The sequence below is a fragment of the Falco biarmicus genome, chromosome 4 (genome assembly GCF_023638135.1).
Source record: "Falco biarmicus isolate bFalBia1 chromosome 4, bFalBia1.pri, whole genome shotgun sequence".
NCBI lineage: Eukaryota > Metazoa > Chordata > Aves > Falconiformes > Falconidae > Falco > Falco biarmicus.
In genome coordinates, this window is record NC_079291.1 from 39372398 (window position 1) to 39384516 (window position 12119).

Sequence of the window (12119 nt, forward strand, 5' to 3'; positions counted from 1 at the left end):
TTTTGGATTTTGTACAGAAATTTCCTCCAGATTTCTCTTTACTACAAACAACACAATTAGACACTTGCTTTCACAGTTTTGTTGTTTTCTTCGGGTGACAAATCTGTCCTGATTGCAATAAAGCAGTCTGCACATCAATGCAGCAAGATGTTATTTAAAAATAGGAGTTAGTATCATATATCATCAACTTCCACAGAAAGCAATAAAGGTATTTCCTTTAGGTATTATTTCAGGAATTTACACTAGAAACACAGGAAAGACTGATCTTAATATTTTCATCTATAAAAATTTTCACAGCTGGGACCAAAATGACCACATACATGTGCTTCACACGAAGATATAATTTTTAGTTACTTACTGCTGTGCTTCCCTTGGGGAGCTTTGCTGGTTGCACTTTATATGGCATGCTTTTGACTTCGAAGGACACATTGGAAGAAAGAGTATAGAGATCATTCTTTCTCTGAAATTATATAAAAGAAGGTATTATGAAAAAAATTATTACACTTAAAAACATTATGAGAAACAAACAGGGAAAGAATACAGAGCACTGATTTCCTATGGCAAACGTGGTTTCTTTTGGTAAAGGGTACAGCAATCTTAGGACCTGTATATGTCCACAAGACAAATATATAATATAGCGTAAAGTTGAAATACAAGTACCACGTGTTTAAATGGGGAAGAAGAGTTAGATATGCAGAAAGACGCAGTTGTTTCTCATATTTCTTGCTGAAACAGGAGACTGGTGAGTTTGAAGCAGGGAGGAAGGTTTATGAGGTGTCTATGTTTTAAAACCTTGCCTCTGCTCACCAAGCCCAACAACGTGAGTCTCTTGAGATTTCCAAGCCCATGTTGAGACCAGGTTGGTAGAGCTCCCCGATGGCATCAAAGGACTGGCTGTGCCTTCCCATCAAAGAACAACAACAGGACAAACATCTTTGCACTCCATTTAAGAGTGTGACTGATTTCCTATTGCAGTAGAGCTCAGAAAATCCAGAACAACTCACCTTGCTTTTTTACTACTTTGTGCAAATGCAACAGGAATGTATGGCAATCATTGTTTAACTGGTTGCCTAGCAAAATATTTACCTAGTTCTCATTAAGCACTTCAACAAACCCAAAGATGTGCAGACAGAACATGTATCTTTCTGTCAGTTCTCTGCGTTTCATTTATACTTGCTTGTATTTATAAAATATTATTAGATTAGATCAGATGAGGAATTACCTTCCCTGGTTCAGAATGACTGAAAACTCTAACACCATATAGCTCACGCGGTGACTTTTAATTAGTGCTTTCACCTCATTTGGAAGCCAGGCAGGCACTGACACACTCCATGTGACCAATTGTGTCTCTCATTGTGCTGTTCTGACCTTGACAATAATATCCCACTGTAGGCAAACTGCCTTGAAATGACAGTTAAGTGCTGGTATATCCACTGGAAAAATACCTACCTAATTCTGTTATGAACTGGCATAAGCACTGACATATGAAAGTGCATGTCCCTTAAAAGAATCTTAATGGCTGCACCATTTGCTGCAAATGGATGCAAATATTTTCCACGCACATATTTGAATCCTGTTGAGCCTTGGCAATCTAACTGGAGTTAGTTTTGAAGGCTAAGTACATCAGGTATCATGTAAAACTTTCAGTTCACTGAATCTGACATGTTTCCATTTCACTGAATGTTATTTTGCTACAGACAGAAGATCCTGCACTTGAACTATGTCCTCTTTTTCCTTGGTTTTATCCCAAGGAAGGATGGCTGAGTGGTTATCATGTTTTGCTGGAAGTCAACAAACCTGTTTCTCATTCCACCTCTGCAACTGATTTTTTGTTAATGCTACATGCAACTTACCTTGTATAGACCATCCCATGTGAAGGTGGGGTAGTGGAGTAGTGATATGGATCTCCTGTAAAAGTGCTTTTATATGCTCTGAAAAGCATTAGGTAGTTAAGTGCTAATATGCCCACTGGAATCCAGAGGGCTAGGAATTATGACTATCATTATATCCCTTTACATTAGACTCCTTGAGGTAAACAATTTTAATCTTTTGGATGAGAATATTTTTGAAGCCCTTAATTTTTGCTACCTGTCTCAATCCTTTCTGAAATATGATGACCAGAATTCAACACAGTATTTCACTACTGACTTACAGAACGACAGAGCTTTGTAACAGCTTCTTACAGTCCAGTGTATTTGGAACGTTGCTGTCACTTCCTACATCCCCTTCTGCAAAACTTTCTCCTTCCTTCTACTTCTCACACATTTAGGAGGTCTGCTCCATTGACAAGACTTGGCTCCTATGTGATTACTCAATGTCTTTTCCTCCCTGCTAGGTGGTGTCTTTCTCTGGAATTTCCTGTTGCATCAAAGGCATAAACGCTCTCTAAGAATTGTTTCTCCCTTTTCAGCTGTTTTTTGGAGCAAGGACTGAGCTAAGACTGATAATTTGGGTTACTGCTCGTTTCCTTCACTGATAGAGAAAGGTTTGTGAAAATGACCTGAAATAAGCATAACTGAAACCTGGGAGCCAACTTGAACGCAGCTGAATGACGATGGCCCAACTCAAAGTTTTCACAGAACTGCTGAGGTTGGAGGGCACCTCTGAAGAGTGTCTGCTCCAAGCACATGCTCAGAGCAGGGCCAACTACAGCAGTATGCTCAGGGCTATATTCATATTCAGCTGGATTTTGAATATCTCCAAGACTGGAGACTCCAAAATCTCTAGGAGCAACCTGTCACAATGTTTGACTATCCTTACAGTAGAAAGTGTTTTCTTATGTTTTAAATGGAATTTCCTGTATTTCAATTTGTGCTTCTTCCCTCTTGTCCTGTTACCGGGTATCACAGAGAAGAGCCTGCTCTGTCTTCTTTACTCCCTCCTATCAGATGTTTATAGACACTGGTAACATCCCACCTGAGCCTTCTCTTCTCCAGACTGAACAGTCCCATATCTCAGCCTCTCCTTGTACATCAGATGCTCCAAGCCCTTATTAATGGTTGTGGCCCTTGGCTGGACTTGCTCCAGCATGTATGTGCCTTACTTCTCCCAGGGAGCCCAGGGCTGGACACAGCGCTCCAGATCTACCTCACCAGTGCAAAGCAGAGAGGAAGTCACCTCCCTTGACCTGCTGGCAATGCCTCTTCCTAATGCAGACCAAGAGGCTGTTGACTTTCTCTGCTGCAAGGGCACACACAGTGGGCTCATGTTCAACTTGGTGTCCACCGGGACCCTGAGATCCTTTACTAGAACTCTGCCTTCCAGCTGGTTGGCCACCAGCCTGTACTGGCATGTAGGGTTATTTCTCCTGTGGCATAGGACTTTGCATTTCCCTTTGTCACACTTCCTGAAATTCCTGCCAACCCACTTCTCCAGCCTGTCCAGGTCCTTCTGAAGGGCAGTACAGCCATCTGGTGTATCAACCACTTCTTCCACTACCATCTGCAAACTTGCTGAAAGTGTTCTCTGTCCCATTATCCAAGTCATTAACGATATTAAACAGTATAGGCCTCTCTCCCATCTTGACCTCTGGGGTACACCACTAGTGACAGACCTCCAGCAGGACTTCATGCTGCTGATCACATTGGGGCACTCTCCAAACTATCCAGCTGCAACAAGGTCTTCTACCGTCTCATACCAACATACTCTTCGTGCCCATCCCTCTGCTGCCTTCTCCTTGTCTCTCCTCATCCCAGGCTCACAATCTCTCTTGCTCACTCACTCACTCACTCACTCACTCACTCACTCACTCACTCACTCACTCACTCACTCACTCACTCACTCACTCACTCACTCACTCACTCACTCACTCACTCACTCTTCTTCAGCTGCTCCCTCTTCATTGGCTGCCCAACCCCTTAACAGAACCAGCCACAGCTGCACCTTATCTACATCGGCCAACCCACCGCCCCTGAAGCCAGCCCACAGCTGTATGTTATCAATATTAATTAACCCAGCTTCATTCCTCTACAATCACACACTTCCAGCCTGGTATTTCAATCAGTTTCAAATCCACCTCTCTGCCTACCTACCTTCATTAATTTTGACAGTGTCCAAAACCCCGCTAAAGTTAAGATAAAAACCCGCAGTGACTACTTTCCCCTTGTCCACAAAGATGAACCTAATTTATCTCATTGCAGAAGGCTATCAGGATGGTCAAGCATAATTTCCTGTTTGCAAATTCACACTGGCAACTCCCAATCACCTTCTCGTCCTTCATATATTTTCAAATGACTTGTGGGTTTTTTCCCTCTATCACATTTTGAGGGACTGAAATGAGGCTGACTGGCCTTTAGTTGTCTGGATCCTCCTTCTTGAAGATGGGTGTAATATTTGGTTTTTTCAAGTCCTCAGAAATTTCCCCCATCACCATGACCTTTCAAAGATGATTGAGGGGAGTCTTGCACTGATATTGGCCACCTCCCACAGCACTTGTAGCTGTATCCTGTCAGATCTGTTGTACTTTTCTATGTCCAACTTGTTTAAATGTTTCCCTAACCTGCTATTTCTCCACTGAAGGTAAATGTTGATTGCTGCAGGCTTTCCCCCTGGTCCAGAGGTCCTGGATTACTGTATGCAGATTTTATCAGTAAAGACCAAAGTGAAGGATGCACTGAGTAACAGCCTTTCCCTTGTCCTATTCAGAACAACACCTGCATTTTCCCTAGTCTTCCTTTTGCTGGTGATATAGAAGCCTCCCTGATGCCCTTTAAGTCCCTTGCTAGGCTCAGCTCCTGGTGGGCTTTTACTTTCCTAACTCTGTCCCTACGTGCTCAGACCACTGTCTCTACATTCCCCACCCAGCCCCTGCACTGTGTTAACTGACTCTGCTTCCACATCTTTTATGCTTCCCTTCTGTGTTTGAGTTTTACTAGGAGCTCCTTGTTCATACATGCAGGCCTCCTGCCACCTTTCCTTGATTTCCTGCATGTCAGGATGGACAGTTCTTGAGCTTAAAGGTGGTGATCCTGGAGAATCGCTAGTTCTCCTGGAGTCCGCTTTTCTCTAGCACCACCTCCCATTGAGTTCTTCCAAGCAGATCCCTGAAAAGGTTGAAAGCTACTCTCCTGAGGTCCAGGGTTGTTCTGGTATTTGCCTTGTTCAGTCTGTCTTCTTTTTAAAAAAAGCGTTTTCTCTTCAAATATGCAACTGTTTACTGATGAAATGAAGCCAGCATATTTATTGCCTTCTGGAATTCATTTGGCTATGCCATAATTTGGTTCTTTGAAAATACTGAGCAGCCAACCATTCAACCTCTCCTTGGGGCTTATATTAGGAATGAGCAATATGAAGAAAACTACCTCAAATGACTACGCAGGGATAGTCAAAACAGCTCCTTAACATAGAAGGCATCTAATGAAAGGGAACTACCTTTTCTATCAACAGTGTTTGAAATGAAAAATTAGATCGATTTTAAGATTTGACTTGGCAAATAAGTATTTTTTATACACCTTCATAGTGCTGAACATCTATGAGGTGGTCTTCAGAAAAAATATTTTCCCTTATCACAATAATTATTTTCCATTTTCAGACTCAAGCTGTTCTTCACCTTTTATTCTAGAGCGCCAGACTCCTCACACAAGGTCCTAGCATGTTTCTGTAGTTATGCAATGATTTGTATTCAGGAAAGAAGCCTGAAAAAAGCCTTACATTTTCAATTCTAAGCAAGTCATATTAAGCAGGATTCTGGATATGATTTATATGATTTATAAAAGTAATCTGTAATGGAGAGAGCAGGATATGTTATATTATTAAGGAAGTAGACATTAGACATGCAGCCTGATTGGCTAAAATACAGTAAAGGCATTAATTCCCTTGAAACATCATATAAAGGAAACACAACACTTAGGGAAAAATAAATCCTTTCACCTACTATACATGGCTTATTTAATTTTCAGCTTAAATCAGCAATAACATCAGAGGAGGGTACATCCTGTGGATTAACACTTGGCTGGGGTTAATAACCTTGCGTTGCGCCCACAGCTATTAGTTCTCCTTGACCCTTCATTAGGCTCCTAGAAATGCTGCACACCTCTGTTGCTTTACTGGAATGGAGAATGTAAAAGTCTAGAGAGTATTTTTCTGCATTCACAGATTTATGCGCTTGTGGCAAAGGGCTTTGAAACAATGACTGCTGCCAGCATCATTTCCAAACAGGATTTTCAATTGCACCAACACCTTGGAGATATGGGCAGCTATCTCTTCTAGCCTTCTTTATAATTCTCAAGTAATTTCTGAGACACAACATTTCTTTACCATATCATTTCTTAAATAATGTATGTTTAAATATTCAGTGTTTACTGGAAACAGCAGGATCTGTGGTTTCCATTTCAAGCCGAGGACTTCATTATGGCTCAGAGGAAGGAGAAGAAAGAATCTGATGTTTGCGAATGTCAGTGCCTAATGACCAGCAGCAGGGTGCCCAGCCCTAGCTACATTAGCCCTTTTGAGATTCCTCTTGATTTGAACAAGCGGAGCCTGCTCTTGCGCGCATTGCTGAGACAGTAGTTTGCCAATACCCGGGTAAGTAGGCAAAACATGGCTATCCCCTGTGTTGCCTGGGTGGTAGATCCCTGCTGGTGTATTTATTAAGGCTTCTCTCTCTCTCTCCACACTTTTGTTTTACAAATAGATTTTTGAACTGAAGCCTTTGTTTTCTTTAACAGTTATGAGACATAGAAGTGTTCCCAATAAATATTCAGTGCAGTGTTTCCCTAAGTAAAATTGAGGCAAACAGAAATAATGTGGAAAGTGCTGGAAGATCTTGGACAATTTGAATGAGAGTTCTCCAGGCTCCAGTGGAATGCTGGTGGTTTCTGCAGGAAGCTCAAGCAAAGACCTGAAGTCTCCCCAAAGCATGTTTAAGGCACGTGGAGGCATCCTATTGAGAGAGCAGACTAAAATGCAGGGAAAATCTGGCCCACAGGGAGCTAGACTGAGGGTAGGAGGAACTAAGCTTTTAGCGGCTTAGAGAAGTTTGAGAGGTCATTGTTCTTCTGCAGGTTTGAAGAGTTTAACTACTAGAGAGGTTCCCCAGAATTACTTTGTTCCATAGCCTCTATGGAGCATTGTTCAACTGCTCTGAAATACTTTTTTTTCTGGTTAGATGTAGCCCAGCAAAGTCACCCTAACTGAAGGGCAGCTACTTTCTCTATTGCAAGCTACGTGCTGTGGTGGAATCTTACCCCCAGAACCTGTGTCTGTTGCATATGGAGTTCAGTGCTATTATAACAGTCTTGGCCCTGCTTGATTAAAATTTGTTTCTCTTTGTGTCTGCTGGAGTCTGGCACATTTTAGAGACAAGAGAGTAAGCAATATGATGTTACCTTTTAAATATATGCTTTGGGAATTCATTAGCTTGCTTTCTTTGACCCATTCCTTCAAAAACCTAAACTACTGCCAATAAATAGAGTAGCTTACATAAATGCAGAGAGCAGAGGTTATGCAACTATTTGTTCTTGTATTAATTTGTTTAAAAATGTATGTATGACTGTACATGGCCAAAAAGTACTTGTGCTATTTGTAACAAGAGGGTATGTCCACCCAATGTATCTGTGACCAAAGACAACTCTTCTGAAAATTAACAACACATCCTCCTCTTTACCATTAAATCCTTACCCTTCACATATCTTTTACATTCATTTAAACAGACTATTTTAAATTAAAATAGAGGCAGATATTTTGTTGTGATTTCAGAACATTTTAATATACATATTTTAATGGTCATTGATTTAAGATGTTTATTTCTTCATATACCTAACATTATCTATATCACATCTAGCAAGAGTCTCATGTTTTGCTTTTGTTAACATTTTGGCACGATTTTAAATAACAACAAATGAAAACAAAACTGGCCCACACCCAAAGAAACTTCCAGCTAATTCAGCCCAATGTCAAGGTCTCTTTCTTTCTATCCTTCATTCCACATAAACAACAAAATCCAGTATAATACAGTATTTTTGGCCACACACAGTTTTCTTTTTTACTTTGTTTTTTTCAAATAACAGCAGTTGTTTTACGTAAAGGCAAATTTGACTACTTCCTCCTTTTGTTATTATATGTGGCTTGAAGGGCAGTGCATCAAATTTATGGCTTTTCATTCTCATTCTGAAAATCATATATTTAAACTTCCATATTTGGCTTATATATGGCAATTAATGAGAGAACAAGATATCTCTCTCACTAATTTTTCTGGTGCTTCCCCACTTCCATCCACAGATGGCTGCAGAGCTATTCTTCGAAAACACTAAGCAAGCTTCCCTTGACTGAGATGTTTTCCACTGGACACAGAAAGAGGTTCTGTGCTGGGGGATGCTGAGGATAGTAACTATTGTTCCTTGAGGTCATATCCCACTTACAGATAGAGTAATTGCTCCCATAGAAAAGAGAAGAGGGAGAAAAGTGATTGAATAAAGGTGCCTATGCAAGAGCCAGATCTCTCACCTCTCTTGGACCGCCTCCACCAGTTCACCTCTGTTCTGACTTCCAAGCTGCTGCAGACACAAATGTGGTCCACAGACAGCCTGTGTGGCCTTGCTGCACTGGTTATCTGCATTCTGCCTCCAATAGCCTTTGCCCAGCTAAACTGAATCCTTGTCCCAAAAGCATTACCTGGCCTAGAGAATTTCTACCACACTACAAAGTCTCTAAGTTCACCAGTAGTAAAACACAGAGATTCTCAACAAAATTCCTCATGAAGGAAGCACAATTAGAGCATGCACTCTAACAGCATTGATAGCTCCAGGTGCCAGGCAATGAAGGCAAAGGAGCATGACAGGACTGAGAGGACTTCTAGCTGATGGCCCAAAATAATAAGATATTACATCAGGCTCTTTCTTATTTTCTATATCCTTCCAGACCTCTCAGTTTCTTTTTATGTCCTTGTAAAAGGTGGAGCTTTGGCAGATGGGAATACCATCATTCAATAAAGCAGGGAGGTGGGGTTTCTTAAGCTGAGGAGGGAACTGAATTCACATCTTCCAGTCATGAATTCTCAACTAGACTGCCAGCTCTAGCTTCTGTCACTGAATATTGAATAAACTAAGTCCTCTTTAAGTCTTTCAACTAATGCTATAGGTACCTCCTAAGTAATTTTTGGATTCTGCCTTCTAAGAGGGTGCAAAGACTCCCACTTATTCCTGATTTGGGTGCCCATCCTCCTGATAAAGGGTAGCTAGCCTTCATGCACCGCCCTAACAGTTAGTGCAAGTCACTTTGTCTGAGGTACCTCATTGTCTCCATATGCTGTATAGGGAGCCTTAAGTATTTCATTTCAGGTTTTGGATACCAGTCTGCGGCCAGGCACTTAAGATGTGGGTGTTGCAGCACTCGCCACCTTTATGTCAAGCATATATTTACATTTTTAGGCATCTAAAAGGAAACAGGAACAGTGCCTGTGAAATGAACACTGAAATAACAAGTATCTAACAGAGGAGTCAAAGCATGGCTTTGTGTGTACCAAGGGAGCACTCAATTTCAGTGTAGCTCCCAGGCTGCTGTTGCTTTTCAGCTTTCTTAGATTAAAACTAGATTTTTCTCCCTTCTAGCTATTAAAGTTCATGCAGTCAGTGGTGCCAAATTTTAATATCTGGATCTGTCTAAAAGTCAAGAAAGAAACAAAACAATTACATTCAATAACACTAAAACAAAATAAAATAAACTTCAAACCTCTTGGGAACCTCGCACACCCTCTGTGGTTGTTTTTTTTTTTCACATTACTACCTCCCCAAGCTCTCCCAGAAGGAGATTTTTATCATTGTGAGGAACTTTCAATACAGGCTGAAATAATAGTCATGAATGAGCTGAGTTCTACTTCCCACAAGTGTCCAAAGAGCTTGAAGCCTGGAAGGATGTCACAAATCAGACAGATGGTACAGATTCAGCACTTAGAAATATATTTTCAAAGCAGATGTTTTACTAGCCAAGTCCTGAGTCCTACATTAAAAAGTACCCATCAGAGTTCAAAGAACACTGGACAAGCTCCCCTTGGATCTCCCTCTGATGACTCAGAAATACCATGATTAGACAAACGGGGACATAACAGAGCCCTAATAGAACACAACGTAACATAACCATGTAAGGTTGTTTCTCTTTTGCACAAATCAGGCTATTACTTGCTTGATCAGCAAGTCTGAATCCAAAAGTCAGCTTTACTAGAGGGCTCGTATTTACAGCCAGGCTTTGAAGTTAATCCAAAAAAGTCTTTGATTCTTCTTGGCCTTTGCACAATGTCTGTCTCTATCTTTGTTGGCCTATTGGGAAATTTGGGCTGCTTTATTTACTCAAACATGTCTAATCATTGCATGTCATTTAACTGTTATTTGTTGCAGGAGTTTGGGTTTTAAGGTGACAGATTACAACTGTCAAGAGGCAAAGGGGTCAGCTGTTGTCAGTTAAACTAAGTGGAATAGGAAGGAGTCACTCAATACGTGACTGATCTTTGTGGACACAAAATATACAGGCTGATCCATAAAACTTCAATGAGAAACATGAATTATTTCATCCTCTCATTAATCAATTACTTTCAATCAGTTTTTTCTTAGGTTTGCATTAACATATGTATGAGAAGAAAATACATAATGACAGTGTGTTCTCAGCTTTAGTGAGCACAAACAAACAATTTCTTCTGCAGATCATCATATCCTATTTAGATTATAACACAGTTGAGGAATGTTGTATGTCACCATTATCCTGCTTTCTTTGGCATATGAAATTTTTGTACATTAATTGCATGTGCAAAAGAGTTTAGGATGTTGCTGTACAGACAACTCTTCCTCTAAGACTCTTTACAAAACCATGAATGTGGAGTTCAGCCTAGCCCTTGAACAGTCCTTCCTGGTTCAGAATCATCACATCCTGATTATTTTGACTGTATTTTAATCCTCAGTTTGAATCTGCATATTTCAGCCTAGCATTTGTTTTTTTTTACCTTAGCTTACTTCTGGAATAACCTTAGGAACTAGAAGTTTACAGGCTCACTAAGAGCAGATTATGCCTTTTTTAGGCAACTAATTATGCTCTACGGTCTTTTATGGTGATGGCTGTATAACTGTTAATTTTAAAAGGGGCTGTGAGAAAAGGAACTGTTTGGAGGTGAGTGGGAGGACAGCAACTAGATTTCATCACAGAATTTGCTCTTTCCCTCTTCAATGTCTAAGTTTGCGTGTGAAGCAGGGGTCATGTTATTCTGGCAGCTTCTTAGTCATAAATGGGAGGATGCAACCGTTCCCTGGGGACTATCTTCTTTTTTTAACTTAGAAAAAGATCCTGTTGCTTTAAGTGGAGTTTCTGAACGTTTACAAGGCTGGCAAGTTACTACTCAAAGGAAACAGAAATGTTTCCTAAGGATACTGATAAAAGGTAAAATCACAGCCCATAAAAAGCCTTGTTCGATAGCAAGGGTATGTAATGACAGCAGAGTAAGCAGAAGATGTACATGTAGGAGTGTTTGCCATGAGGTCTCTCCACCCAGGGAGTCTACAGGATGGCTCATCCTTGCCCCTGCCCACAGGCTAGCATAAGGTTCCATCTCTGCCTTGAGCCCACTAAGCGAAGGGAGGTGATGGCACAGTAAACAGGATTTATTAAGGAGCGCAGAAGAGCTAAAGGGACTGCAGCACTGGCATTGCCTGGTGTATTTGCACACACCTGCGTCCCAAGGCACAACTTGGAACCTTCTTCACCATCCAGATCAGAAGAATGGCAGAGAAGGTGTTTCAAATCAGCTGGGTTAAGCATCCTCTGAAGATATCTCTGTCATTACTGGCTACAGAGTTAGGCAACCAGCTTCATCATCTACTTTCATCAGGTAAATTTACCTAAAAAATTATATAAATTACCTACGATTAGGTAAGATGATCCCACTGCTCCTGCATTAAACATGTCACTGAATTTCATGCAGCTATCCTTGTTCTTAACCGAAGTCAGGCTAGCTAAGCTGACAGTCTAGAAAAAGATTCTGTCTTCATTAAGAGTCACTAAGAAAAGGAGGATTCATGTCTTCTGCAGCTAGTTTGTTCCAACTGTTACACATCCTCTGTCACAACCAAAAAATCAGAGGAACACTGTTTGTCATTAAATTTGTTTAGCTTTAATCTTTTACAGTTATTTCTTATTACATA

General features: G+C 40.8%; 1 protein-coding gene across 1 annotated transcript in view; it reads right to left on the bottom strand.

Moving 5' to 3' along the window:
* ITGA8 (integrin subunit alpha 8) overlaps positions 1-12119 on the bottom strand; it is a 118764-nt gene that overhangs the window by 13495 nt on the left and 93150 nt on the right. Inside the window, exon 28 of the mRNA XM_056336240.1 lies at positions 359-460. Within this exon, the coding sequence (XP_056192215.1) occupies positions 359-460 (102 nt within the window). The remainder of the gene's footprint in view (positions 1-358; positions 461-12119) is intronic.